At 37.4% G+C, this 25763-nt stretch overlaps 2 protein-coding genes across 2 annotated transcripts; one reads left to right on the top strand and one right to left on the bottom strand.

The window, feature by feature from the left end:
• Positions 1-939: 939 nt before the first annotated feature.
• Positions 940-16719, top strand: eif2d (eukaryotic translation initiation factor 2D). Its single transcript, XM_053624481.1, has 15 exons — positions 940-1666; positions 3628-3818; positions 4166-4249; positions 4353-4443; positions 5851-5958; positions 6818-7077; positions 9371-9488; positions 10314-10359; positions 10619-10725; positions 12287-12442; positions 13025-13114; positions 13800-13895; positions 14295-14415; positions 16230-16404; positions 16486-16719. Exons 1-15 carry the CDS (start codon positions 1611-1613, stop codon positions 16554-16556), a joined length of 1770 nt encoding a protein of 589 aa, XP_053480456.1. The 5' UTR covers positions 940-1610; the 3' UTR covers positions 16557-16719.
• Positions 16720-22329: 5610 nt separating this feature from the next.
• LOC128607520 (probable G-protein coupled receptor 139) lies at positions 22330-23947 on the bottom strand. Its single transcript, XM_053624425.1, has 2 exons — positions 23872-23947; positions 22330-23240 (listed from the first exon to the last, which is right to left on the bottom strand). Exons 1-2 carry the CDS (start codon positions 23945-23947, stop codon positions 22330-22332), a joined length of 987 nt encoding a protein of 328 aa, XP_053480400.1.
• Positions 23948-25763: the final 1816 nt, after the last annotated feature.

Genomic DNA, 25763 nt, shown 5'->3' with positions numbered 1-25763 from the left:
AAGCTAGCCCAAAATATGTGGGCACTGCAAGAAGGAGATGCATTTTTTGTCTTCTTGTTCTAGCCTTTGCATGGGAAACAAGGTCACTGTGATGCACATACATTTCTGATAGATGGAAATTATCCACTCTATAATCCCTGTTTCCCTCTCCTAATCTTTGATAATATATATATATATAGCTTAATAGAGGTTGTGTAGGCCTAAATTATACACACACTTTCACTCACAAAGTGTCTACACTTATACTTTGCCTTTGTTTGTGGACATTTATTAGATTTATTAATTTTATTTTTTTAAATTATGTATTATTTAATTCATATTTTTGCTATAAAACATATTGGTGGTAGTTTGTTATAGTAAAACTATCACAGTTTGGCAACCCTGTTCTATCCGCTGATCCTCCTCCAATGAAAATGCTCATAGAGGAAGTATGATGCAACATGATTCCTTCCCCTATGGGCCTTAGCGATTGTTGTAGTTCCCATTTTTGACCACTAGGTGCAATAATAATTCTATGGACGCTCTATGGAAGCTAAATGCCCAACATCTAGAAAAGCAAGGGAATCATTAGAACTTCAACTTAACATCTGTCACATAGCAACTTTAAAAAAATTTAAATTGTTAACTTAATCGACGTCATTAGTATTTCAGTGTAATTTAAAACGTATGGAGTTGAGAATGAAGATTGACGTTTGTTAAATGGTTAAATGCAGAACCCCACTTGCCTTTATATATGAGCCACCGCTGATATGGGATATGATTATAATACAGCTCAGGGAACAGAACTATGAAGTACTACTGTGATTGATGTCTGAATTGTGAATGGCATATTTAATCTCCAGGGGGCACCGAAGCTTGGGAGTTATGAGATTTACCTCACACCTCCAGGGTTCGAACGCTGGCTCCTTCCTGTATGCAGGAAGTTTGCACGTTCTCCCCATGCTTCAGGTTTCCTCCCTCAGTTCAAAGACATGCGTTGTAGGCTGATCGGCATCTCTAAATTGTCTGTTGTGTGAATGTGACAATTTATATTTTATTGCAACTTGTAAATCCGACATCAATTTGGCATCAGTTGGGGGAGGAAACTGGAGTACCCAGAGGAAACCCCTGAAACACTGGGAGAACATACAAACTCCACGCACAGAGGGCGGAGCCGGCATTCAAACCCCCAACCCTGGAGGTGTGAGGCAAACCTGCTAACCACTAAGCTTCGGTGCCCCCTGGAGATTAAATATGCAATTCAAAATTCAGACATCAATCACAGTAGTACTTCATAGTTCTGTTCCCTGAGCTGTATTACAATCATATCCCATATCAGCGGTGGCTCATATATAAAGGCAGGTGGGGTTATAATCCAAAGTTCAAACACATTAATAAATGCGTAGTATAGCCTAATAAATCGAGATGACTCCTTAAGTTTTAAGGAGTCATTAAGGAGTGGGTGAAAAGGTCCGGTTTAACGCGGGTTGATGTTTCCACCCGGACATATTTTGCATTGCAACCACACGCTTACACTTGAAGTGGTTGGCTAATGAAATGTAGCATGTTTGACACAAGATCTCACAAGTGTATTTCCTTAACTAGTTCTTACAAATAAAACACACAGCAGGATGTTTACAAAAGCGTTTCGTGTGAAGTCCAATACCGTTATCAAAGGATCCGACAGGTTTGTAACTAACTAGTGCAGCGCGAGCGGGTTAGCTAAGGCTGCTGATTGGTTGAATCGTATTTGATTCACTGTACACTGTGTTGGTGCACTACATAGGGTGGGAGATCATGGCTTCTCCACGGTCTGTGGCACGTTATGTAGTCTGGTAGGCTGTTATTTGGGATTCGGCTCGTCGTGTTTAGTCTCAACCTGCCACTAGTTTAGGTTCTGTGAAATAGTACGTTTATTTTCTGATTCAGTCGTGTTTTATTGACTTATTTGTATATTTAAGGATTTTTGTTGCATGTTAAAACATATCTGACTGTTGTTGACTCGATGAGTGGGGTGTAAAGCAAAAAACATCAACATTTCAACAGAATTTCATCCTACCTATCACTATATTTAGGTTTTTTTTTCTTTTAGGTTAAGTCTTTTTAAAGTTACAGAGCATACACAAAAGCCTAGTGTGCCTTCTTAAAAAGCTCCTGAAATACAGGGAGTTCAAAAGAACTACTAATTCAGCTTTACAACAACAAATAAACTCACAAGGAACGTGAGGAAAGAGCTAACGGTCTTCTAGAAATACTGAGGTTACCTACAATATGCTCAGGGAAATAAGGAATAAAACCCTCGGTGACATTCTGTTATAGGAAAATAATCAGTGATGGTCTGGTGTGATGTGGCCCATTAATAAGTTCATTATTTTCCTATAACAGCACATCCCAAGGTGTTTTATTACTCTTACAGCACAGCGGTTTGCCAACAATTAAAATGTTTAATTTGTTAAAGAATGTCACGTCATACTCATACTTTTATTTATAATATATAGTTACATTTATTGTTGTTTGGTAGTTTTGCGGCTTTTAGTATGAATATCTTTAAGTCTTAAGGTTATCTATAAGCTGGTGTGCGTCAAAACAATGACAGAATTCACATGCATTTAGAAGATATATGCGTTCAAAATTTACACTCTCTTGCTACTACCAATACGGATTAGCAGTTTTGATGACATCATCCTGCACTTCAGCTTCTCATCTGAAAGGTCCCGCCCCAACATTATAAAAAAAAATCACCTTGCCGAAATTGCCATTGCTGAGCAAGAGAAATCATGTCAGCAAGCATGGGTCGAAAATTTGGCTTTGGTTGTTCGAAGACTCGAGTTTTATTCAGTTTTACAACTGTTAGTTGGTTATGATGGAAATAGCGTGAATTCATTCACTTCGAAGAAGGAGGTATTTGTGCCAGGTCATTGCTTTGTGTCAAGTACTGTTTAACCCGGGTCTTGAGGTTAGCTAAACGCTAATGGCTATTAAAAAAGGGGGAAGAGCCACTTGAAATGTCCCACCCTGACTTCTGGTTTTCGTGGAAATTACATCAACACATCGAATAACACTGCATGTTTCAAGGCGTTTTATAGGGACTTTAATGTTTTTAACAGCTACAAACATTTATTCCCTTAAATGTCTTGCTTTTTTTTTTCCTTTCTTGTGAAAGTAATAAGACAAAAAAAATGCAGCTTGTCTTGTTGCAGATAAACCAGAAAGTTCAAAGTCCTCTGTCCTGAGCACTCGCTGATTGTTACAAAGCGCTGACATCGGAGACTCCTTCCATTAATGTTAAATAAACATCTCCTTACATAAAGCATTAACATATCAAAGATGATACTTACTTTTTTTTTTTGCCAAATAAAAGAGCATATTTAATCTGTTTATTATCAGAGGTAGATTGTGTGGTCACAACAATCCCAGTCCCTGGTAATTAGTTGTTACTATAGAAAAAATCAAATATTAGAATGCGCGCATTCATATAAAGCTATGACTTGAGCTGATGTTAAAGTTAATCCTCTCTCTCTGACAGCACTGTGGTGTAATTTCCTTTAACAGCAGGTGTGTTGTGATAAGTAATAGTAATAAGCAATAAGTTACATTATGGATGTACATGCAATATAAATAATATTTCTTCTCTCCTTCATCCAACAGGAGGAAGCTGAGAACAGACGTCTCCACTGCTTTTCCGTCCCTGTCTGCCGATGACCTCAACGAGCTCGTACCAAACAAAGAAGAACTGAACGTAGTCAAAATCTATGCACACAAAGGAGATGCTGTCACTCTGTATGTGCTCCACAGGAACCCGATGTTCTTCCAGCTGGAGAAACAGTTGTACCCTACAGGTATACTACCTCTAAAACACAGAATTATTACATGTAACACCGTAACCATATTCAAAATAAAAAGGTGTGGTCAGGCTGTGCTGCCTTTTCCCACTTTTTTTTAAAAGACATTCTTGAAAAAATGTAAGAAAAAAAATCTCCAATATTGCACTTGATAAATGCTTGGAATATGTCAAGTTAGTGCTGATTTATAAATCATATAATAATATAACTTGAGATATTCCAAGTTAGTGGAATTTCACACGATAGCTTTTTTTATATTCTTTTAACTTTACTATGCTACTGTATATATGGATCTGATTACTGCTGAAACCCTGGCATATTTGTTTTTTGTTTTTTTTTACCAGTGTACACACTATGGCGATTTCCTGATCTGTTACCCGCCTTCACAACATGGCCTCCAGTGGTACAGAAATTAACTGGCGGGGCAGGTGAGTTTCCCAGTGGAATGAATATGAGTGTGTGTGTGTGTGTGTGTGTTTGTGAGCATGTGTGCATGTGTGTGCTTACTTGCTTTTCCTCCATCTTAAACAGATCTGATGCTGCCAGGAGTCGTGGTGTCCTCTACAGGTCTACAGGACGTAAATCAAGGGGACATCTGTGCAGTTAATATCGTGTCAAACAGGTAAAAACCGTCTCTTACATGCCTGCTTACAAATCACACACACATCAAGTGTCATTAAAACATAAACCAGTTGTGTCCTTATTGTGTTGTCACTCCATGCTTAGTTATGCGTACGCGTTTATTGTGTATTGGAAGGACATATATGAATCAAATGATTTCTAATGATATTTCTCATTGCTTCTTGTAAAGGGGGGTGACTTTTTATTTTATTTTTTTTTCCTGCTCTACAGGTCATGCAGGTGCATATTTGTTAGAAAAGATTGAATACTGTAATTGTTACTTGTTAGTTGATAATGTGCAAGAATGGTGTAATAAATACACAAGCTGGTGTAATGTTGATTATTTTCCTACAGCACATCCCCTTATAATTGTTGAATTCCCCTTATAATACTACTAATATACTGTATATACTGTTGCAATCAAAATTATTCAATCCCCATTGCAAATCAGGTTTATTGTCAAAATGTACAGACTTTCAGCTGTGTGCAATGAACAAATCAAACAAAAGCAATTGAAATAGTTCAACACAACGAATGCTTCAATTGGTTTCCCCAAATTCAACTGAAAATGCAGCTTATATCTCTATATCTCTTTGGTGACGGGGAAGAAAAGAACGAAAGGCATACGTCATACTTCTTATCCATTTATAGTTACATTTGAGGAATGTTCTGTTATCACTTACATTATAACAGCTGTAAATAGTCATTCCCATAGTCATCAGCCTCTCTCTTTTGAGGTTAATAAGACAAAAAATGCAGTTTCTCATGCTACTGAAAATGACATGTCCTTAGTCAGAAAATCTACTGACCATTACAAAGCGCTGACACTGAAGACTCCTTCCTGAAATGTTCCATTAGCAATTATACACTTTTATTTGGTCAATAAATTTAATCCCTTTATTATTAGGCTTAGATTATGGGGAGTGTTCGCCTGTGAATGCACTGTTGTGTATAAAAATGACAGCCAGCACTATTGTCACCTTCTTACTAGTCCGCTTTTGTTTTGCACTGAGAGGTGGTGTTTATTTGTCAGCATTAACGAGGCATACTGTGTGTTCATACTGTTGCAAATAGCACAAATCAGGCAGGGGTTGCAGATCAGGTACTGACCACTTCTACAGTCTGTTTACATATTATTAAAGGTGTAAAGATGAATGCTGAAATTGAAACTATTGAGGTGTTTCACACCATTTATTTATTTATTTGTTTATTTTACAATTTTAAAACTGTTCCCACCAGTAACCTACAGAAAGTTTATACGTGCAGTGTGACAAACCGTTATTAACAATAATTGTCATATGAAAATATAATATTGACATTTGCATAGATGAGAAGAATGTCTCTTACTTAGGTTTTACCCATAAAGGAGTGTTTTATTTGAGCGTTGACTGTTTGCTTGGTTACACAGAGCTCCAGTTGCTGTGGGGACAGCAGCCATGTCGAGCAGAGAGATGAGGACCAGTGGGATGAAGGGAAAAGGAGTAAATGTGTTACATACGTACATGGACCAGCTGTGGTACAAATCTCCCAAACATGCACACCAAATTCTTAGATGCAGCAAAATTTTGGCCCCCAAAAAACACGTATAAATTACAATCAGTGGTGTTGGTGTTGTTGTTTTTTAATTTAAATTATGAGTAGTGAGTGTGAGACTGAGGGAGTGTGTCTCTGTCTGTCTGTCTGTGTGTGTGTGTGTGTGTGTGTGTGTGTGTGTGTCTTTCTCTTTCTCTTTCTCTCTCTCTCTCTCTCTCTCTCTCTCTCTGTGTTTCTATCTGTCTTTGTGTCTTTTCATGTCTGTCTCTGTGGTGTCTGTGTTTGCCTCTGTTTCTGTCTCTCTCTCGTCTGTGTCTTTGTGTCTGTCTCTCTGTTTGCCTCTGTCTCTGTTGGACTCAGTGTCAGTCTCTGTCTCTGTGACTCTCCCTGTCGATCTCTGTCGGTCTATTGTAGTCTCTGTGTCTGTCTCTGTGATTGTCTCTGTGTTAGTGTCTGTGTCTCTTTCTCTGTCTGTGTCTGCCTCTCTGTCTGACTATCTATCTCTCTGTCTGTGTTTCTTTCTGTGTCTGTCTCTCTGTCTGTGTCTTGCAGTCTCTGTGTCTGACTGTGGCTGTCTCTGTGTTTGTCTGTCTGTCTGTCTCTGTTTCTGTCTGTCTGTCTGTCTCTGCATGTTCTTTTCCACTGTACTATTTATACCAGCTTATTCTCTGCCAGGCACAGATGCTCTTTAGGTCCATTCATATAATTACTCTACATATTATGATATTTGAAAAATTCCTCACAGAATTGCAGTAATGTGAATTAAAATTCAGTTTTAATTTAAAATTCTGTTGTGATTTGATATGTAGTGCCTCCATCATCTTCCCCTTTTTCTTCCACAGGGCTTTTGGGGATAAGACCGCTCCTCCTGTCATCCCAGTCACTGATCCTTCAGTCCAGGCAGAGGCGGACATGGACGGAGGGGACAGTGGCGAAGAGGGAACGGAAGCTTTGGCTCTGAAGACCGTAGGACAGAATGACTCTGGGACGGCTGCAGTGGAGTCGTCTTGTCGGAATCTGCAGGATCTCAGTCTCCGAGAGGGAGAGAAGGAGGAGACAGAGGAGGTGCAGGAAGAACAGGAGGATTCAAGATCTCCACAAGGTAAGTTGTCACAGAGTGCATCTGTCATGTATATCCATCTCTTTCTTTCTGGCCAGGTTTTCACACAAATGTTCCATAGACTTTCTGATAGTTTGTGATCCATCATCTCATGTCCTCTTTCACATTAATGTTTCAAAGATCATCAGCCGACACTTTGAATTTGCACGTACAATGACATTGCGTCGGGAGCTGACTAGCAAAATACTAAAGTAAAAGTAAAGAAATTTGTATTCAAAGTCAAAGAGCAAACACACTAGAGCATTTTTTAATGTTTCATAAAAAGTACCTCAACTGTTTGTATATCTTCTAAATTCAGCTGATGTTTACATTACTGCTCTAACATAATACTTCATTTTAGTTTTCAAATCATAAAAACTGATATACTTATTAAAAAATAAGCATACAATTTTATGAAGAAATGAACTATTCTTTCTGCTTAGTAGTTTGCCTCTTTCACTTCCACTAGCAGTTGATTTGTGTATATAGTGCATATTTAAGTTATTGCACTACAACACATAATATGACTGTATCTATAGTCTATATTGGTTCAGTAGGAGGGGGAAATCCTGCCCATACCCAGCTAGGAAAAAATGATAAAAACACTGATGTTCATTTACTGAAGTGGTGTCCAGGAAGTGTTCATTTGTAGTTATTTGTTGCAGTGTAATGTTGTCTTTATTATTATTTTTTCCATTTTACTGTATAGAGTAGGCAAAACTGTTCATCATCCCAAAGAGTGGGTGGGTGTGTTACTGTAAATAAATTACTGAACAAATTACTGCAAAAAAAAAAAAATCCTGGCTACCTTAAACATTTTGCCAGTGTGGCTCTATGAGTAATTTCTAATTAAATTATAATAAACTTATGTAAAAATAAATAAATAAATAAAAAGGTTAATCAAGTTAACATTTGAAAAACATGTCATAGGAGGGGTTCGGCGGGCCTGCAACATAAATTTTTCTTAGGGCCTCCAAATGTCTAGAACCGGCCTTGCCTTCTGCTGATGTAGTCCATAAAAGTTCAACGTTTGGGATTTGAGTAAACTCTAGAGACTGTTGCGTGTGAAAATCCCAGGAGATCAGCAGTTATAGAAATACTCAAACCAGCTCATCTGGCACCAGCAATCATGCCACGGTTAAAATCGTTGAGATGACGTTTTATCCCCATTCTGATGGATGATGGAAGCATTACCGTAATTTCCGGACTATAAGCCGCTACTTTTTTCACACGCTTTGAACACTGCGGCTTAAACAATGATGCGGCTAATTTATGGATTTTTATGGGCTAACGAGCTTCATGCCGCCAAAACATTTAGCCTCGTCACATCGGACCAATGAAATTACCGAACAGGTCACAGTGGACCAATGAAACTGTTTGAATTAAATCAAACGCACTCACACTAAATTCTTCAGATCAGTCATTTTGCGCTTCATGCACACACCCTCATCATGGAAAACACACGAAGAAATGCATATGATGCAGCTTTCAAGTTAAAGGCGATCGATCTGGCTGTCGAAGAAGGAAATAGCATGCGAAGAGCAACTTTTGCTCAAGTCTGCCAGTGGATCCTAACAGCGTGGAGCAGTGTCAAAAAATCTACTATCACCAACGGGTTTCGAAAGGCTGGACTGCTGCGTGATGAAGAGGACAGCACAAGCTCAAGGGCGAATTTGCCTCGAGACGTAAGTGACATTGAGAGCGACAACGAAAGAGAGACTGAGGAAGTGTGTGACGAAGTACCGGTAATTCTGAGGCTGTAGGAGGAAGATGAAGATAGCGATCGATGACTTTTCCTGGTAGGCAACTGTATTTTTTATTTTTTTAACCAGCCGTGTTACAGGCACTGTTCGGAAAAAAGCATTTACGGTACGTATTTAATTAAAAGTTAAAAAAATTCTTTGTGTAACATCTTTCTGTGTAAATATCTCATGTTACAACGTGGACACCTGCGGTTTATAGACAAGTGCGGCCTATATATGTACAAAAAATTTTTTCTTTTTAAAGTTAGTGGGTGCGGCTTATATTCAGGTGCGCTCAATAGTCCGAAAATTACGGTACTTGAAGCTGCTTGCCCGGATCTGCATGACTTGCATTACTGATTAGATAAAGTGCTCAGTGAGTGTATATCCCAGGGTAGGAAGAAAAAACACGCATTTCTACACTGTTCACAGTAAAACCTGCTCCTGGAAATTGACCTGGACAGTCCTAATGTTAATTGATCTTAAATTACGGTTCACGTTCTGCACACATTGCTTGTAAATATTGACCTTGTTTCTCTGTTCTCTCTCTATAGAGCAGATGGATTCTCTGCTGCTGCAGTGTTTCCTTCATGCCCTGAAGAGTAAAGTGAAGAAGTCGGAGCTCCCCCTGCTGACCGGCACCTTCCTGCGCAAGCACATGGCCTCATGCTGGTAAAATCAGTTACTTTTTTTTTCCCCAAAATCGTCTGCGTAATTCACTCTTTAACATGTAAACAATGTCATTCTGACTGATTAAAAAGCCACTAGCTAGCAAGTCAGAATTGTGCTTAACAGGAATGGTATGAATGAGAGGCCTTAAAAATCTACCTCATAGAAAGTTGAAATGGTTATGAGTACACAACCGTAGAGATGCTTATATGTGCAATAAAGGATTGACATGTATCCTTTTTTTAAACTCTATTTAACATTTAAAAAATATTCTGTGCTTAATTCTACATTTATTTCCTCGCTGTGATTCACACGTACTGTAACCAGAGATTCTTATTACACCCTTTTCATGTGGGGAAATACACACAGGGCAGAGACATATGTACATACATACACACCCAGGGTGCTGTAATAAAAATAAAACCAGTACTCAATTTATTAAAATTATCATTATTATTTTTTTACAGATTCACCATTATTCAACGTCCTTAACTTTGTATGTAGGTTTACTAGTAGTTTGGGTAGCAAGTAAATCTTTACATTGTAGATTTTTTTTTTTTTGCATGACTGTGTTTCCCATCCCAAACCTTGTAACTCATTCATTACAGCAAATCATCCTGAACTTTTGAATATGAGTGAAATCGCCTGTATTCTACATTCCTAACCCAAAACCTTTAATTTCTAGAGCACATTGCTCTAGCCTGAATATCTGATCCTGAATTATGTATTAACATCTAGTTACTTTGGTTGATTTTATGCAAACCCATGTTTAATCACTGCTTTCGCTTGATGTTTCTTACATGATTTCTCTCACATTTTGTTTTGCAGTCCTAAAGGAAAAAATCTTGACATCAAAAAATCCAGCTATAAAAAGGTTAGTAAAAGTAAAAGTGACTGAGACTAAAAAATGTTAGCTTGATGTCTCTCTCTCTCTCTCTCAATTGGTGAATTCAATTAAATTCAATTCACCAAGCTTTAGTGGCATGACCATATACATGTACAGTATTGCCAAAGCATAACAGAAATGAAGAACTGTTATTAATAAACATATTAGTTTAGTGTTCATATAAACATATAGTGTTCTCTCTCTCTTTCTCTCTTTCTCTCTCTGTCTCTCTCTTTTCAATTCCTAGCTCTCAAAGTTTCTGCAGTCTATGCAGAAGGAGCACAATCTGGTTCGAGTAAAGGAGTTGAGTAAAGGAGTGGACAGCATTGTAGAGGTTGACTGGAAGAACCCTGAGTATGTACAGTTAGCATACTTTAACAGAAAACACACACACACACACACACACACATTTAGCTTTAAGTCAATAGTGTCATCTCTGTAGTTGTTATATAGCAGTGTGTAGCATTAACATTAATAGTGATATATGAGTAAAATGCATTATTCTGATGGGTGTAACATGTATAAAGAAGACATTTCGTACGTGCTTATTATTTAGATGCTGATCCACCTACTAGTAAAAGACATTCTCAGCCAGAGTGCGCCTTGGTCGGTCTGTGTAGTGCATTAAGTTTATACATGACACTGTATAGCCAGTGAAAACTTTTCTTCTGTGGAAGTTAATAGGGAGTAGAGTTTTTTTTTTTCTTTGCTTGTCGATCAGGCAACTATGAATAAATGTTTTTTATATTCCATCCATGTGTGCGCAATTTCATATGTCTAGGCCTGTCACAAAATTCCTTATGTTGGAAGATATATTGTACCAGAAATAATTGCAATAAGCGATATTATTGTCGTTTTAAGACATTTTACGCCACTGATATAATGATAATATAAAAGCATGATAATACAAATACACCCTTTCAAAAAGCAGCAAACTTTAATTCGTATGAATATTCAGACACTGGAATTGGAAGGTCATCTTTAATAAATGAAGGATAAATAAAGATAAATAAATAATAAAACCACACAGCCAAAGCAATAAATAAAATGGACTGTAATACAATATTGTGAATTCTTTATGCTTCAGTTATTCATTGTCCGTGTTTTCGCGCGTTGTTACGGAAAGAGCGTATTCACAACGTGACGTACCGTTCTACATAGCGCCTTACTTAAGTTCAAGCTCACTTTTTGTCATTTTGTGCAGAAGCAAGTTGTAATATTAGGTTTATGTTGTGTAAATGTCTGATTAATCTCATATGTGTATAGGATGCGTTTGGGTGACTTAATTCCCACTTAGGGAAGTTCCCCAGTGTGAGGTCAATAAAGTTTATCTGCTCTTGACCTGCTAGTAAAGCGCTTCAGTTTACCGCTGTTCATTCACTGTTCAGCTTCAGCTCATGCCGCTTAAGCGTCTCAATCCCCGATATTATTGCCTACGACCGGATTATTTGTAGCACTAGAACTATCCTTTCTAGATTTTTCTTCTTCAAACAACGTTGTTAGCGCATTGTTAATATCTTGCGTGTAATTTTTTCAAGTGTTTTAATTAAAATCTGTGCTAATGCTTGCTACACATTAAATTTGAGTGCACTGTTTTGGCATTTGAATGTTCATTTTTATCTTAAATTCAATGAATATTCGAAGTTCGAATTTTAATTTGACAGCCTGACGAGAGGACAGAAGAAGCATGAATGGCTAAAATCTTGGTGACGTTCATGCTTATGTAAACAAACATGCTTGTAAACACAATGGGCAATATTCAGGTCAGCAGAAATGATCAAGGTCATGTCCATATATTATATGATAAGTCAATAAAGTAATTATTGTGACAGACATAAATACGTCAACAATATAGATATTACAGTATAAACTCTGTAATGTTAGCGTGCCCTAATGCCTAAGGACTTCATTTCAGGTTGTGTTCTTTCTGCATTCCCGAGGACTGGGAGCCCCCAGAGGAGTGTGCTGAGGATAGAGAGAGCTGTGAGGAGGTTTATAAGCCCCCTGAAATCACCCCACTTTACGGGGTCACCACATGCCTGGAGCCTCTATTCCAGGATGCGCAGAAAAAGTGAGTGTGTGGATTGAGTTGGTTAGCCATTTTGTCCATCTGGGGATTGCTTGTAACCTTTTTCATGACCATCCTGAAAGTGTATACGAGAGCAATTTAAATCACCCCAAAGCACAACTGTCCCAGATTGAAAATCCCAGCCTTTTCTGTGATATGGCGAATTATAATAAGAATTTAGCATGGTTTGTTAGAATGTCAAATTAAGTAGAGGCCCCTCTTGAACATTCTTTTGTATTTGGCTTGTATTTTGCAGATATCACCCACATAGCAGGTCTCACCGTGATTGCTGATTTGTGACTCAGTTATGATGAAGGGATTTGTAACACACTTAAGATAGTCAGAACCATTATATCTTGGCAACACCAGCCATGAGTGGCCATAATCATTAACTGCAGTGAGAATTCTGTTGTTGTTGGTAGACAACTGCTGCCAGAAACATCTTCTTCTTCTTCTGCATCTTCTTCTTCTGCTTCTTCTTCTTCTGCTTCTTCTTCTGCTTCTTCTTCTTCTTCTTCTTGATCTTCTTCTTCTTCTTCTTCTTCTTCTGCTTCTTGTTTTAAGTTTGTGAAATTTCTGTTTCAGAAAGGGTGCAGTGCTACATTCTAGTGAAGTGAGGATCATCATCACCGATTATGTGAAAAGAAACGAGCTTGTCCATGAAACCAACAAAAGGTATACAGCTATATATATATATATATATATATATATATATATATATATATATATATATATCAGCAAATGCAGCTTAGGCGAGAATACATGTCTATAGAGACAACATTGGAGAGCGAAAACATCAGCTCTTACCCTGTATGTTGATCTTGATGATCAGCCAGTATCGGTCAAGGGATCGTGATACACAAGCTTACTTTACTTTTACAGTGCCCTCCACTCATATTGGCACCCTTGGTAAAGATGAGCAAAAGAAGACTGTGAAAAATGTATGTTTTGTTCAGATATTTTAAAAAAATTACTCTCCTCTCATGGATATCAAACAATTGCAAACAAAACACAGGTTTATCAAAAAAATCATGAGCTCAAATCCCAGCACTGCCAAGCTGTCACTGCTGGGCCCTTGAGCAAAGCCCTTAACCCTCAACTGCTCAGTTGTATAAATGAGATAATTGTATGTCTCTCTGGATAAGGGTGTCTGCCAAATACCAAAATGCTAATGTCTGAACTCATTCTGGTATCGGTATCGGTGAATACCAAAAAAATGTCTTCGTACTCAGTCTGAAAAGAAATTAATAAAATAAAATAATAATAATAATAATTATTATTATATTTTTATTACATGCATAAATGCTGACATGGTCAGTTGATGCCTCTTGTCCTTTGTGCCATTCTCTTTATTTGTCAGTTATGTGAACATTAACCCTGTGCTGTGTGACTGCTTACTGGAGAAATCTGAGTATCAGGAGGTCATGGTGTTAAAATGGGACGATCTATTCAGCCGGTAAGCCCCTTTTTCTAGTTTTTCATTTTCTTTTTTGTGTAATCGCTAGTGTGTAACTGATTTTCTAGTAGCTGTTGGCTGTAAATCTTAACTAAATTAAGTGAGATTGTATTGACTAAGAAGACTTACCTATGGGTCTGTTTCTTGATCCAGAGTCATGTATTTCGCTCAATTTTGTTTGAGGTCATTTACAAGGGAATGCAACATGAACATTTATGTGTTAAACAGGAAGACAAAAAAAATCTTATTCGAAATCCAAAACAGAGGACTTTGTATGGAGTATTTTACTCTAAATGTAATTGTAATACCCTGCTGGAGTAGTACATTATGTATTGATTAGTCTCACACTAGTGTAACAGTGTTGAGTGTGTATTAGAACACACTTGGCTGTGTTTACAGGACTCTGAGCAGGATGCAGTCGTGCCATCAGCTGCAGTTTCCAGGCCAGTCTCCTGTAGTCCGGAAAGGGCAGGTGGAGCCCATTGATATCACTGTAGCCTCCAGAGGCTCTAACAAGAAGGTATGGGTCAGACTGATTAACAGCTTCATCCATGTTCAGTAGTTTATGACGGGGCCATCCAGTCACATGCTTTTATTTTTTTGTTTCTGGATTATAGATTTATTTATAGTATTATTGTGGAGCTTGTTTCAGCTGTTTGAGAAATCCTCAGATGAAATTCAGAATGACCTGTTTATCTGTTTTGCTTCAATTATTTTTGAAACTGTTGAATGTGATGAGATTTTAATTCTGACAGTAACACCGGGTTAATGGTTGTCATCTCTTAATGACTGATATTGATTATTGATCGATTTATTCGGCATTCATTAATTCTTATACATAATAAACTTCTTTTAATTAAGAATGCTTATTCTTTAGTAATTATGTTTTTAGCTGGCAATATAAAGCTAGTTTTTGGTAGTGGAATCAGACCTTTTGAGCTGTACTGTGGAAGTCTATGTACAGTGTCCTCCACTAATATTGGCACCCTTGGTAAATAAGAACAAAGAAGGCTGTGAAAAATTGTCTTTATTGTTTAACCTTTTTGATCTTTTGTTCAAGAAATTCACAAAAATACTCTGCTCTCATGGATATTAAACAATTGCAAACACAACACATGCTTATAAATGAAAATCTTTGTTAAATATAGGTGTGCAACAATTATTGGCACCCCTATGAATTCATATGAGAAAAATATATTTGAAATCTATTCCCATTGATATTTGAAAAAACATTTTGTACACCTGGGTGACTAGGAAAAGGAAATTGTTCAACCATGACTTCCTGTTTTACAGGGGTATAAATATGAGGTAACACATGAACCAAATTCCCTTAGTCATTCATAACAATGGGTAATACCAAGGAATACTGCTGTGATGTGCAGCAAAAGGTTGTTGAGCTTCACAAAATGGGAAGTGCCTATAAGAAAATAGCACAAGCATTGAAAATGCCCATTTCCATAATCAGGGCAATAATTACGATGTTTCAGTCAACTGGAAATGTTATGAATCAACCTGGAATTGGACGTGTGTCTATATTGGTGGACACAGAGAGGTAGCCATATAGAAAAGTACCTCATGGCCACAGTTAAATATGGTGGTGGCTCATTAATGTTTTGGGGCTGTTTTTCTGCCAGAGGACCTGGACATTTTGTTAGGGTACACGGCATCACTGACTCTATCAAATATCAATAGATATTAAATGAAAACCTGATTGCCTCTACCAGAAAGCTTAAAATGGGCCGTGGTTGGATCTTCCAGCAGGGCAATGATCCAAAACATGCATCAAAATCAACACAAAAATGGTTTACTGACCACAAGATCAAGGTGGTCAGTAATCCTGCCATGGCCATCCCAGTCCCCTGACTTGAAACCCATAGAAAACCTTTGGGGTGAACTGAAGAGGAGAGTCCACCAGCATGGACCTCGAAATTTGAAGGATCTGGAGAGATTCTGTATGGAGGTATGGTCTCAGATCCCTTGCCATGTATTCTCCAACCTCATCAGGCATTATAGGAGAAGGCTTGGAGCTGTTATCTTGGCAAAGTGAGGTAGCACAAAGTATTGACTTAACGCTGCCAATAATTGTTGCACACCTATATTTAACAAAGATTTTTTTGATAAACCTGTTTTGTTCCAATTGTTTATCCATGAGAGCAGAGAATTTTTGTGAATTTTTGAACAAAAGATCAAAAGGTTAAACAATACAGTTTTTCACAGCCGCCTTTGCTCATATTTACAAAGTGTGCCAATATTAGTGGAGGGTTCTGTAACTCTGGTGTGAGAGTATTTTGTAGTGTATTTGTCTCCCTGCCCTCATTCTGCTGGTGTGTTCAGGTGACTATAATAAAGAACTTGGAGGTGTTCGGTATACAGCCAGCAGCGGTAGCAGACACGCTGCAGCATCTAGTCCAGGCCAGTTCGATCCTCCATGACGTCCCTGGAGCCAAAGAGCGGCAGCTGGTGCAGATCCAGGGCAACCAGGTGCATCACGTCGGCAAACTGCTACTAGGTAAAGCTCAGTTCAACATAACTACTTAAATCTGTTCATTTACTTTCATTCTTCCTTATCATTTGTTTTCTTTTGTTATAGAGCAATATCAGATCCCTCGCAAATACATCCAGGGTTTGGATAAAGCTCCGAAAGCAGGCAAGAGGAAATAACACATACATCCCACACTAGTTACTGTACATTGCTGTAACATAGACATGAACTTCTGGCCTAATTCATTATTTGTGTCCTAAGACTTCTCCACCGGCATGATGTTTAATCAACAGAGCTGTACTATGCATTCAATAATGGAATAAAATATTCACATAAAACCGGTTGGACAGCTTTTGATAATCATTGTTCTGATGTACAGAAACTTGTAACTTGTACGAATATAATACCCATGCTTTGACATCTTGAGACAATAGTCACCTTGGCAAGTTCTAAACATTTGATTTCCATCATGTCGGCCATTTTTCAGCACAGTGCATAATATCATGGAGATTCAGGTCAAGTGTTCACATTAAACATCAGAACGGGAAAAACGTGATCTCGGTGACTTTGACCCTGGCATGGTTGTTGGTGCCAGAAGACTGGTTTGAGTATTTCAGAAACTACTGATCTCCTGGGATTTTCACACACAATAGTTTGTACCATTTGCACACAATGGTCTGAAAAATGCCTTGTTGATGGAAAAAGGTCAGTGGAGAATGGCCAGACTGGTTTGAGCTGACTCAAATAACCACTCTTTACAACCATGGTGAGCAGAAAAGCATCTCAGAATGTCCATCAAATCTTGGGGAGGATGGGCTACAACAGCAGAAGACCAAATCGAGTTTCACTCTTGTTTGCAAAGAACAGGAATCTGAAGCTACAGTGGGCAAAGAATCACCGAAATCACATTTGATCACTTGCATTTATGTGATATCAGTATATTTTCCTGTCATGTTTGGTACACGTTTTAACACATTTCATGGTGAACAATGTGATGATTTTAACAGTAACATACAGTAACTCTTGACACAAAATGTACAAACACACACAGCAGGGTGATCTGTGGTTTCCCTCCAGGATAGTACATAAATCCTTTAAATGCTTCATGATGCAAGCACGCTTCAGCACAGAAGCATAAACCAGACCTTAATGGAAAATTGTTCAGTTTTAGTTTCATTAACTAAATATAGACTAAAACTAACAAGAAGGTCTATTATATATATATAAGTCTAAAACCAAATTAGCCATCAAGATTAACATTAAGCTTTTTATAATGCAGTTAATGACTACTGAAAAATAGTAGAAAGGCTGGACTTAGATCTTGGACAGTAGATCTTGAGCAATCTTTCTGGAATTCCGGATTTTTTTTTTCATCCAGAAAATTCAAGAACCCTGAAAAGAAATATCTAGTAAAAAAAATGTTGGAAGACTACGTAAAACTGACAACACCGACCCTTCATTATGTCTGAAGACATAACCCTCCATATGACATACTAAAGGGCTCTAATTTTATGCAGTTGTGATGATCAAGGAAACCTTGACAACAGTACTCCTATTATATAAGAAAAAAAGAGAGGTCTAGAGAGAAGAACCAAGCAATATACCAGACATATGGTATTCACTTTATCCACTTTAAGACCCATTATTGTCAGATCAGTCAAATGACTTTGATTCACACGAGTCTGCTTTCACTCTTAATAACTAGTTTAAAGCTGTGTACTGTATAATTACAGTCCATCACTCCTGATTATAAGGCATGTTGAAGCAATACTTCTGAAAACATGAATCTCCTGAAATATGTAGTATAGAATGTACAGCATCTGAAAAGGTGGTCATAGTTGTTTTCGGCAGTTCAGAGCAAAATACACATTTATATTATTAGGTTTCAAAATCCCTTACCTAATTAACTTGTCCCATAAATATGTTTGGGGGAAAAAAATCTGCAAGTGTTTGTTTGAGGAGAGTCCAGTTGAGGGGAAACATTATAATGGTTTATTATAATATTTAACACAGCAGGCTTTATTATTTGGCAATGCACTATGGAAACTGAATGTCTATTTGCCTTGACTTGTTGTTGAGTCTATTGGCTGGACTTGTTTGGAGCACATCTCTGTTTTTAAAGGAAATTAAATTTCAAATGCAAACATAGCCACTCTCCCAAACAATAGATAAACCTCATAGACAGCGTATTTGCGCAAAGGCTAGATTAAAGTCGTTTTATGGGGTTCAAATTGACTGGCTTGAACAAATGAAGGTGCAGATGAGAGGGATAAATGTGTGAAAACGAAGTGGGGTGTATTGACTAAATGTTTGCAGACACTGAGTAAATATTTTGTATTTGAACTATTTTTTAAAAAAGTATTTAATATGCTTTAAACTATTCTGTTCTGACACATGATTTTGGATTTTTGAGAAAATTATGTGTAAATCATGGCTGAATATCGATTTGCCAAGCACGACAGTCTAAATGAAGCTATCTAGTAGAAAAAGATTGAAGGTGCCAGATTGAAAACTTTCAAAAGATTGAAAAGGGTTTTCTAAGAACTAAAAATTAACTCTAAATTTCTTTAAGTGTTTAAGAGGTTCATTCTGGTAACCAATATGGCTTATTGGCACCAGTTCCTTTTATACAGATGTTCATATGGTTGCACCTTGCTTCAGACTGTATGATACAGTTTATACAGTTCAGTATTCAAGTTTGTATTTCTAAAATGGATATTTACCCATTTTGTACAATTTGTCTAAAACAGTTTCAAATGAAGTGTCTAAAACATGAAACAAAATCAGCGGAAAAATAGGAGACGAAGAAATAGGAGAATAGGAAAAGTAAATACTGTAAGTTTTGTCATGATACCATCTCTCTCTCCAGACTTGACATGAAGAAGGGACTGGCACACAAGTCATTAGAGAATATTTATACCACAGCACTGCAGAATCCTGAAGTCTGATTGGTCAGGTGGTGGTGGTTAATTTCCTAAGACAGAAGCTCTGACCATAGTTCTGGCAGTAATTAAAGTCATAGGTTGACATTAATGCACTCATTTATATACATTGCCATTTTCTATAGTAAAAGTTAATTCACAGAAACTATACTCATTGATATGGTAAAGTTTTCTGTAAGGAGACATTTAACATTTATGGAAGGAGTCAGCAAGTTTTCTGCCATAGAAAAGTCTTCAGAACAGATGAGTTCAGGCTTTCCAGTAACATGAGAAAAAAATGAGAGAGTAAAAACGAGAGACTGGTGAAGGAACAGGAACGGACATGTCTTGTGGATTAAATATGTAACTATAAGCATTTATAAAATATGATGTTCATTATTAAATTAAAAGTTGTAATTGTTGGCAAATTAGTTTGGTATAAGAGGAATAACACTTTAAGATATGTTGGTATATATAAACCAATATATACAGTGCTTTGAAAAAGTATTTCCCCCCATCCTGATTTCTTCTGTTTTTGTGTATCGCTCATACTAAGTAGTTTCAGATCTTTAAATGCAATACAATATAAAACAAAGGCAACCTGATGAAACACAAAATACTGTTTTGTTTTTATTTTATTATTGAATCAAAAAAAAGTTATCCAACACCTATCATCCATGTAAAAAAAAAACTACTCGCCCCCTTAAACTTTAAAATCTGGTTGTGCCACCTTTAGCAGGAATAACTGCATTCAAACGCTTCTGATAACTGGAGATCAGTCTTTCACTTACTTCTAGGACTAGGACTCACTCCTATGCTTTCGATCATTGTCATGCTGCATAATCCAGTTGCGCTTGAGTTTCAACTTATAGAATTCATGTTTCCCTCGATTAAGTTGCCCAGGCCCTGATGCAGCAAAACATCCCCACACCATCACACTTCCACCACCATGCTTGACCATAGGTATGATGTTCTTTTTGAATTCAGTGTTTGGTTTAAGCCAGATGTAACGGGACCCCTGTTTTCCAAACAGTCCCACTTTCGACTCATCAGTCCACAGAACATTCTCCCCAAATGTTTGAGGATCATCAAGGCGTTTTGGCAAAATTCCGTCGAGCCATAATGTTCTTCTTGGTTAGCAGTGGTTTTCACCTCACCACTCTTCCATGAATGCCATTTTTGCCCAGTGTCTTTCTGATAGTGGCGTCATGAACAGTGACCTTTACTGATGCAAGAGAGGCCTGTAGGTCTTTGATGTTGTCCTTGTCTCTTTTGGGACTTCCTGGATGAGTAGTTGCTGTGCTCTTGGAGGAATTTTGGAAAGTCGACCACTTCTGGGAAGCTTCATTACTGTGCCGAGTTTTTCCATTTGGCGATAATGGCTCTTTCTGGTTCTTTGGAGTCCCAGAGCATTTGAAATAGCTTTGTAACCCTTCCCAGACTTATTCTATATTTCAATCACCTTCCTCAATCATTTCTGGAATTTCTTTCAACTTTGGCATGGTGTGTTACTGGGTAAGACCTTTTAACCAACTTCATGCTGTTGAAAAAGTTCTATTTAAGTGTTGATTTGATTGAACAGTGTTTGCAGTAATCAGTCCTGGTTGCGTCTAGTCCAGCTGAACCCCATTATGAATGCAGTTTCATAGATATGGGGAATTAAATTATTAAACTACGCGGGCAAATAAATTTTCACACAGACTACACTGGTATTGGATAACGTTTTTGCTTCAATAAATAACATTATAATTTAAAGACTGTATTTTATGTTTACTTGGGTTGCTTTTATTTTATGTTAGATTTTGTTTTCATTTCTGAAACAATTTAGTATGATATATACACAAAAAGAGAAGAAATCAGGATGGGGCAAATACTTTTTCACAGCACTGTATGTACTATTAACTATAGCTGCTTCACGAACTGCATCACACCACCCCAACATTGATTATTTTCCTGTAACAGTCCATCCCATCATGTTCTATCCCTTACTTGTACCACATTCCAAAAAGGAGATGAACTGATATCATTTGTTTTTTTTAATTTTTAAAGTTGATGGATATCAACTGTTGACCCTCTTTCCACTACCTCTTGCTTTAATGACAAAACGTTAACAGAAGCACACAGCACACATCATGTATGTTCTTCATACCATATACATACCACTGAGCAGCTCCAAACCGTGCTTTATTTAATGATAGTGTCTTTAATAATGCTTTTGTTTAACAATAGTCCAGACTAATATTATTGAATCTTTCATTTCTTAGTTGAAAAGTATGCTTTATGCTAATATGAAGTGAATTCATTTAAAATTCCAAAAAAAAAAAAAAAGTATTTACACAGAATTAGCAGAAAAGCTAGACATGAATAAATATAGTAATTACATCAAATCTATTGTGCATTATACAATAATAATCAATTAAGCTATGCACAACTGAATAATGAATCATGGAATCATATATTGATATGCATTTTGAAGGAATGTATGCAGAAGAATAGTTGAGAGAATATTGTATGTTTGCAGATGGAAATGAAAATACAAGTCAGTTTTTTTATTTTATAAATTATTAAACATAAAGGTAAACAAGCATTTATTCATTCTAAGCATTGTATTTCACTATATTTACAGTGCATTTGCTTCATAGCACTTCTAGTTTTCAGTTCTCTGTAAACGTAAAGATTTGCTAAAGCCCAATAGCTACTGTAGCTAACTTCAGAACAACAAAGTGATACTGCAACAATTAAAGCTATAACTGAAACTTAAACATATGAATGAAGAGGAAAATACAGGCTGATGAACAAACAATCTGATCTGATTTGATTTATCTACGCATCATATTGCACTTCTCTTTTTGTAAAAGGTATCAATATGCATTGCAGTCTTAAACCTTAAGGGTTCTTCAGTTTGTTCCTCCAGGGGAACCCTTAGAGCCTTTATGTGTGGGTTTTCATATCAGAGAGGGACTCCTTTAGGAAGAGAAGAGCCCATAGCTATTATAAGAGTGTTTACCTCATCCACTTTTCAAATAGTGCCTCATTTGTGTCCAGATGGACTATTTGTGATCAAGCAGCATCTCCGCAGAGAATATTTGACACAGGCTATAGCTTCCTGTCTGAATTTGGTCTGTGTGCACGCATACAAGTACATGTTTATGGCGGCGTTGCTAAGGCTGACCATGGTGCCAATATCCGCCGCAACATTTATGCTCAGGCTGTAGTCATCACGATTCAGTGCCCAGCCCTTAGTGCGCAAGATGATCTGAGTGATGGAGCGGGTGATGGTCAGCAACACGAAAGTCATGGAGATGGTCACCAAAAGCACCACAGATTTCCTCTTACGTGAACGTAGCAATGGTGTCACCTTTTGGCCTGATGTACATATTACATGCACTCGATTAATGAGAGAGATCTGCCGCAGCGTCAGGCCATTTAGGATGCCAATAATGACAAAGGGCAAAATGTGGGAAACAGTTGTCTGCATGCTCACTATGGCAAGTTGGTACTGAAGGTTGGAATTGGGTTTATATATACAGACCCAACGTTGGAGATCCTGGCTGTACATGGATATGTAGGCCCAGTAATAGGGCAATGCCAGCAAGTGACCAAGCACAAAGATAATGCAGATGGTCCATAATGTACCATGAGGGATGCTGACTTGCTTCCTGAGACTATAGGTGGTAATGGAGAGGAAACGCTCTGCAGTGAAGGCCACCACCAGCCAAGTAGAGGTGTTGGAGGCGCCGTAGGCAAAGATGTCCCGCACACTGCACCATGGTTCCCGAGACCAGAAGGGCTCCACTGTGAGGTATTTAACGGAGAGCTCCAACACCACGATAAACAGCAGGACAGCTGTGTCAGCTATGGAGATGGCCATCAGGTAGAAGGGGCTCGATTTGGAGAGCATGCATTTACGTCTCCAGAAGATCATGAAAGACATAATGTTTGCTACAGGGCAGAGCAAAACATCAGAATTCATCACTTGCATTGCTGTTTGGAGTCCGTGCATCATTTATCATTTAGAATTTAGGTTTTCTTAAGTGGTTTTCTGTCTATTTGTCATGGGGAATTTTGAGCATTTTATGCTTAATAGAGCAGATTATGCTTTAATGTTGTCATAAATTCATCAATGAGCCATGAGATGACTGGGAAATCAAGTGCTTAAAATCCTCTGTGATCATCTAAGGGTTTTTAGCAACACGGTACTCAGCTTTTTACATGGAACCCTTCCAAAAGTATCCACAAATGGCTGGTGTGGCTGCAGATTTTCATTACAGCGATGCAAGAGCCACATCTGAGAATCCACTGAAGGCTTCAGTGAACTGATTACAGGTGAATCAGTGGAGTGAAAACCTGCAATCACACCCAGCCCTATGTGGATAAGATTAAATAGTCCCACATTAAGGGTAAACAAGTAAGAAACAAACTGAAGAAGTGCTACGGGCTCTAGATTGAACCTTTTGTTTCTTATAGGGTATGCATGGAAACCATCATCACCATTCTCTTCTCAGTGACCCTTATCCATTAATATTTCAGTTGCATGCTGTATGTGCAAATGAGTATGAATGTAAATACTCACAGGGGATTCCGATGGCTGCGAGAGTAGGGTAGTAGACCCTCTGCAAGTGTATCATCCAGTGCTCCTGAGCTTCCATTTCTCCCCTCTGATAACAAATTTGTCTCCACTTTACCTTGAAAATTACTCCATGGGTGGAGAATGGAAATTACTGGGCATCTATGTCCTGCCCACATAACTGTGGTCATGGAAACATACTGTGGTCTGTTTATCAGTTCTGTTAATATTGACAATGTTGGGGATATTTTGAAATGAGATGTTTTTCAAACTGAATTTTAGATTAGCTGTTCAGTGGTTGCTAATTCTCTAGACAACACGATTACAGTATAAATAATATAACAATATTCTCTCATTAGTAAGGAGTCCTATATCTGCAGTACATCCAGATACATGCTACATTTGAGACTGATTAGGTGCATTAGGAGCATCAGAAGCCACAAATAAAAACAAAAAACAAATAAACAAAAAAATCATAATAAAAACACACTCACATTGTATTTGAATTACAGTTCAGTGCAAAAGCATTTAACACAAATGTTAATTATGCAATGTTATTAAATATAATACAAACAGGTGGTCAAATGATCAATCAAAGTGATGTGATTTAAATGTTAAAGCCTCTAAGGTCTGCTGATGTTTTCAGAAAGTAAAATATTTCTTGGATTTTTGGAAATTTTTGGTGCATTAAGTCAGATAAATTATATGCTTTTGTTAAGGCAACAAGCCTGTGTTATCACTGATGAATGTGGCCAGAAGATGGCAATATTAGAACTCATAGTGGCCAAATCATGTATAATCAATCATAAGAAAGTAGGTCTACATACATCCTGACAGCATGTGGTGCATGACTGGGGTTACTGATGAACCTCCAACAGGGAGCTGTGTGAGTTTCATGCTGGTTCAACCATCTTGAACCATCATATAGTAGGCAGACACTTTATCTCAGTAATTAACCTTCACTATAAATAACTTGTAATTAATCACAGATAAGCTGTTCCCATAAGATAAATACGTCACTGATGAATTTTTAATCTATAGTAAAGATAGTTTGACATTTAAATCTAAATTTTCTAACTACCACTGTACTAAATAATATGTCAAAAACTGTTTAGGATGATATACTTATCATGATGAAGTAGTTACATTTAAATGATCTTCTGCACATTTAGCAGTATAGTAGTTGCTTTAGAAGCACGCATACTGTAGTGTACTAGGTAGTATGTCAAATTATTTATTTTAATATGAGAGTATTTGTTTTGAAACATAGTCTGTTTAAAAGGTCTGTTCTCAAAAAGGTACCACAGGTCACCTCATTAAAGGTCTTATGACAAACCAGAAGGTAATCAAGGGATGAACAGTTTGGGCCTCATACAGGGCTACCAAGTCTGTGTGGCAATACCAACCCAAAAACTAACCTAATGGTCTATCAAATCAGCCCCACAACCTAGCCTAATTGCAAAAAGTCTCCAAAAGTCACCAGATGAGGTCACAAATCCATTTGCATAATCTTTGAGCTGTGGCCATCATTTGCATATCAAAACATTGTCTGATAACACACAAAGTCATCTTTGGTCATAGCACCACAAACTCTTTACATATTTACAAAGACCTATAATTCTGTCAAATCTCTGAAAATTAAAAGATTAATTGCTATTATTACTTTTATTTTATTACTTTAATTAATAATATGCATCTAATAAAATAAAATAAGTGTCTTTTAAGTATAGCTTAAAATTGTTTCAAATAGCAAAGAAGTGCACAGCTGGGATACACAAGGGTGATCAGTGATTGGTCTTTGGGAACATTTTAAATAAAATTGCTAAAGGCATCTAAAAAGTAATTAAATCTAGCAACCAAGTTCCTAAGATGGCAACACTGCTAGAAGTGATTTTTTT

This window comes from Ictalurus furcatus, chromosome 5 (assembly GCF_023375685.1).
Source record: "Ictalurus furcatus strain D&B chromosome 5, Billie_1.0, whole genome shotgun sequence".
NCBI lineage: Eukaryota > Metazoa > Chordata > Actinopteri > Siluriformes > Ictaluridae > Ictalurus > Ictalurus furcatus.
Note: the sequence above shows the minus strand (reverse complement) of the source record. Positions and strands in the feature narration are given on the sequence as shown.

Bases quoted from the DNA above. Each gene is read 5' to 3' on its own strand.
- eif2d (XM_053624481.1), top strand. From the start codon at position 1,611: ATGTTTACAAAAGCGTTTCGTGTGAAGTCCAATACCGTTATCAAAGGA. The intron at 4,444-5,850 runs GTAAAAACCGTC...TTGGTTACACAG, and splicing joins GTTAATATCGTGTCAAACAG to AGCTCCAGTTGCTGTGGGGA. The intron at 10,726-12,286 runs GTATGTACAGTT...ACTTCATTTCAG, and splicing joins GTTGACTGGAAGAACCCTGA to GTTGTGTTCTTTCTGCATTC.
- LOC128607520 (XM_053624425.1), bottom strand. From the start codon at position 23,947: ATGGAAGCTCAGGAGCACTGGATGATACACTTGCAGAGGGTCTACTAC. The intron at 23,241-23,871 runs GTGAGTATTTAC...TCTGCCCTGTAG, and splicing joins CGCAGCCATCGGAATCCCCT to CAAACATTATGTCTTTCATG.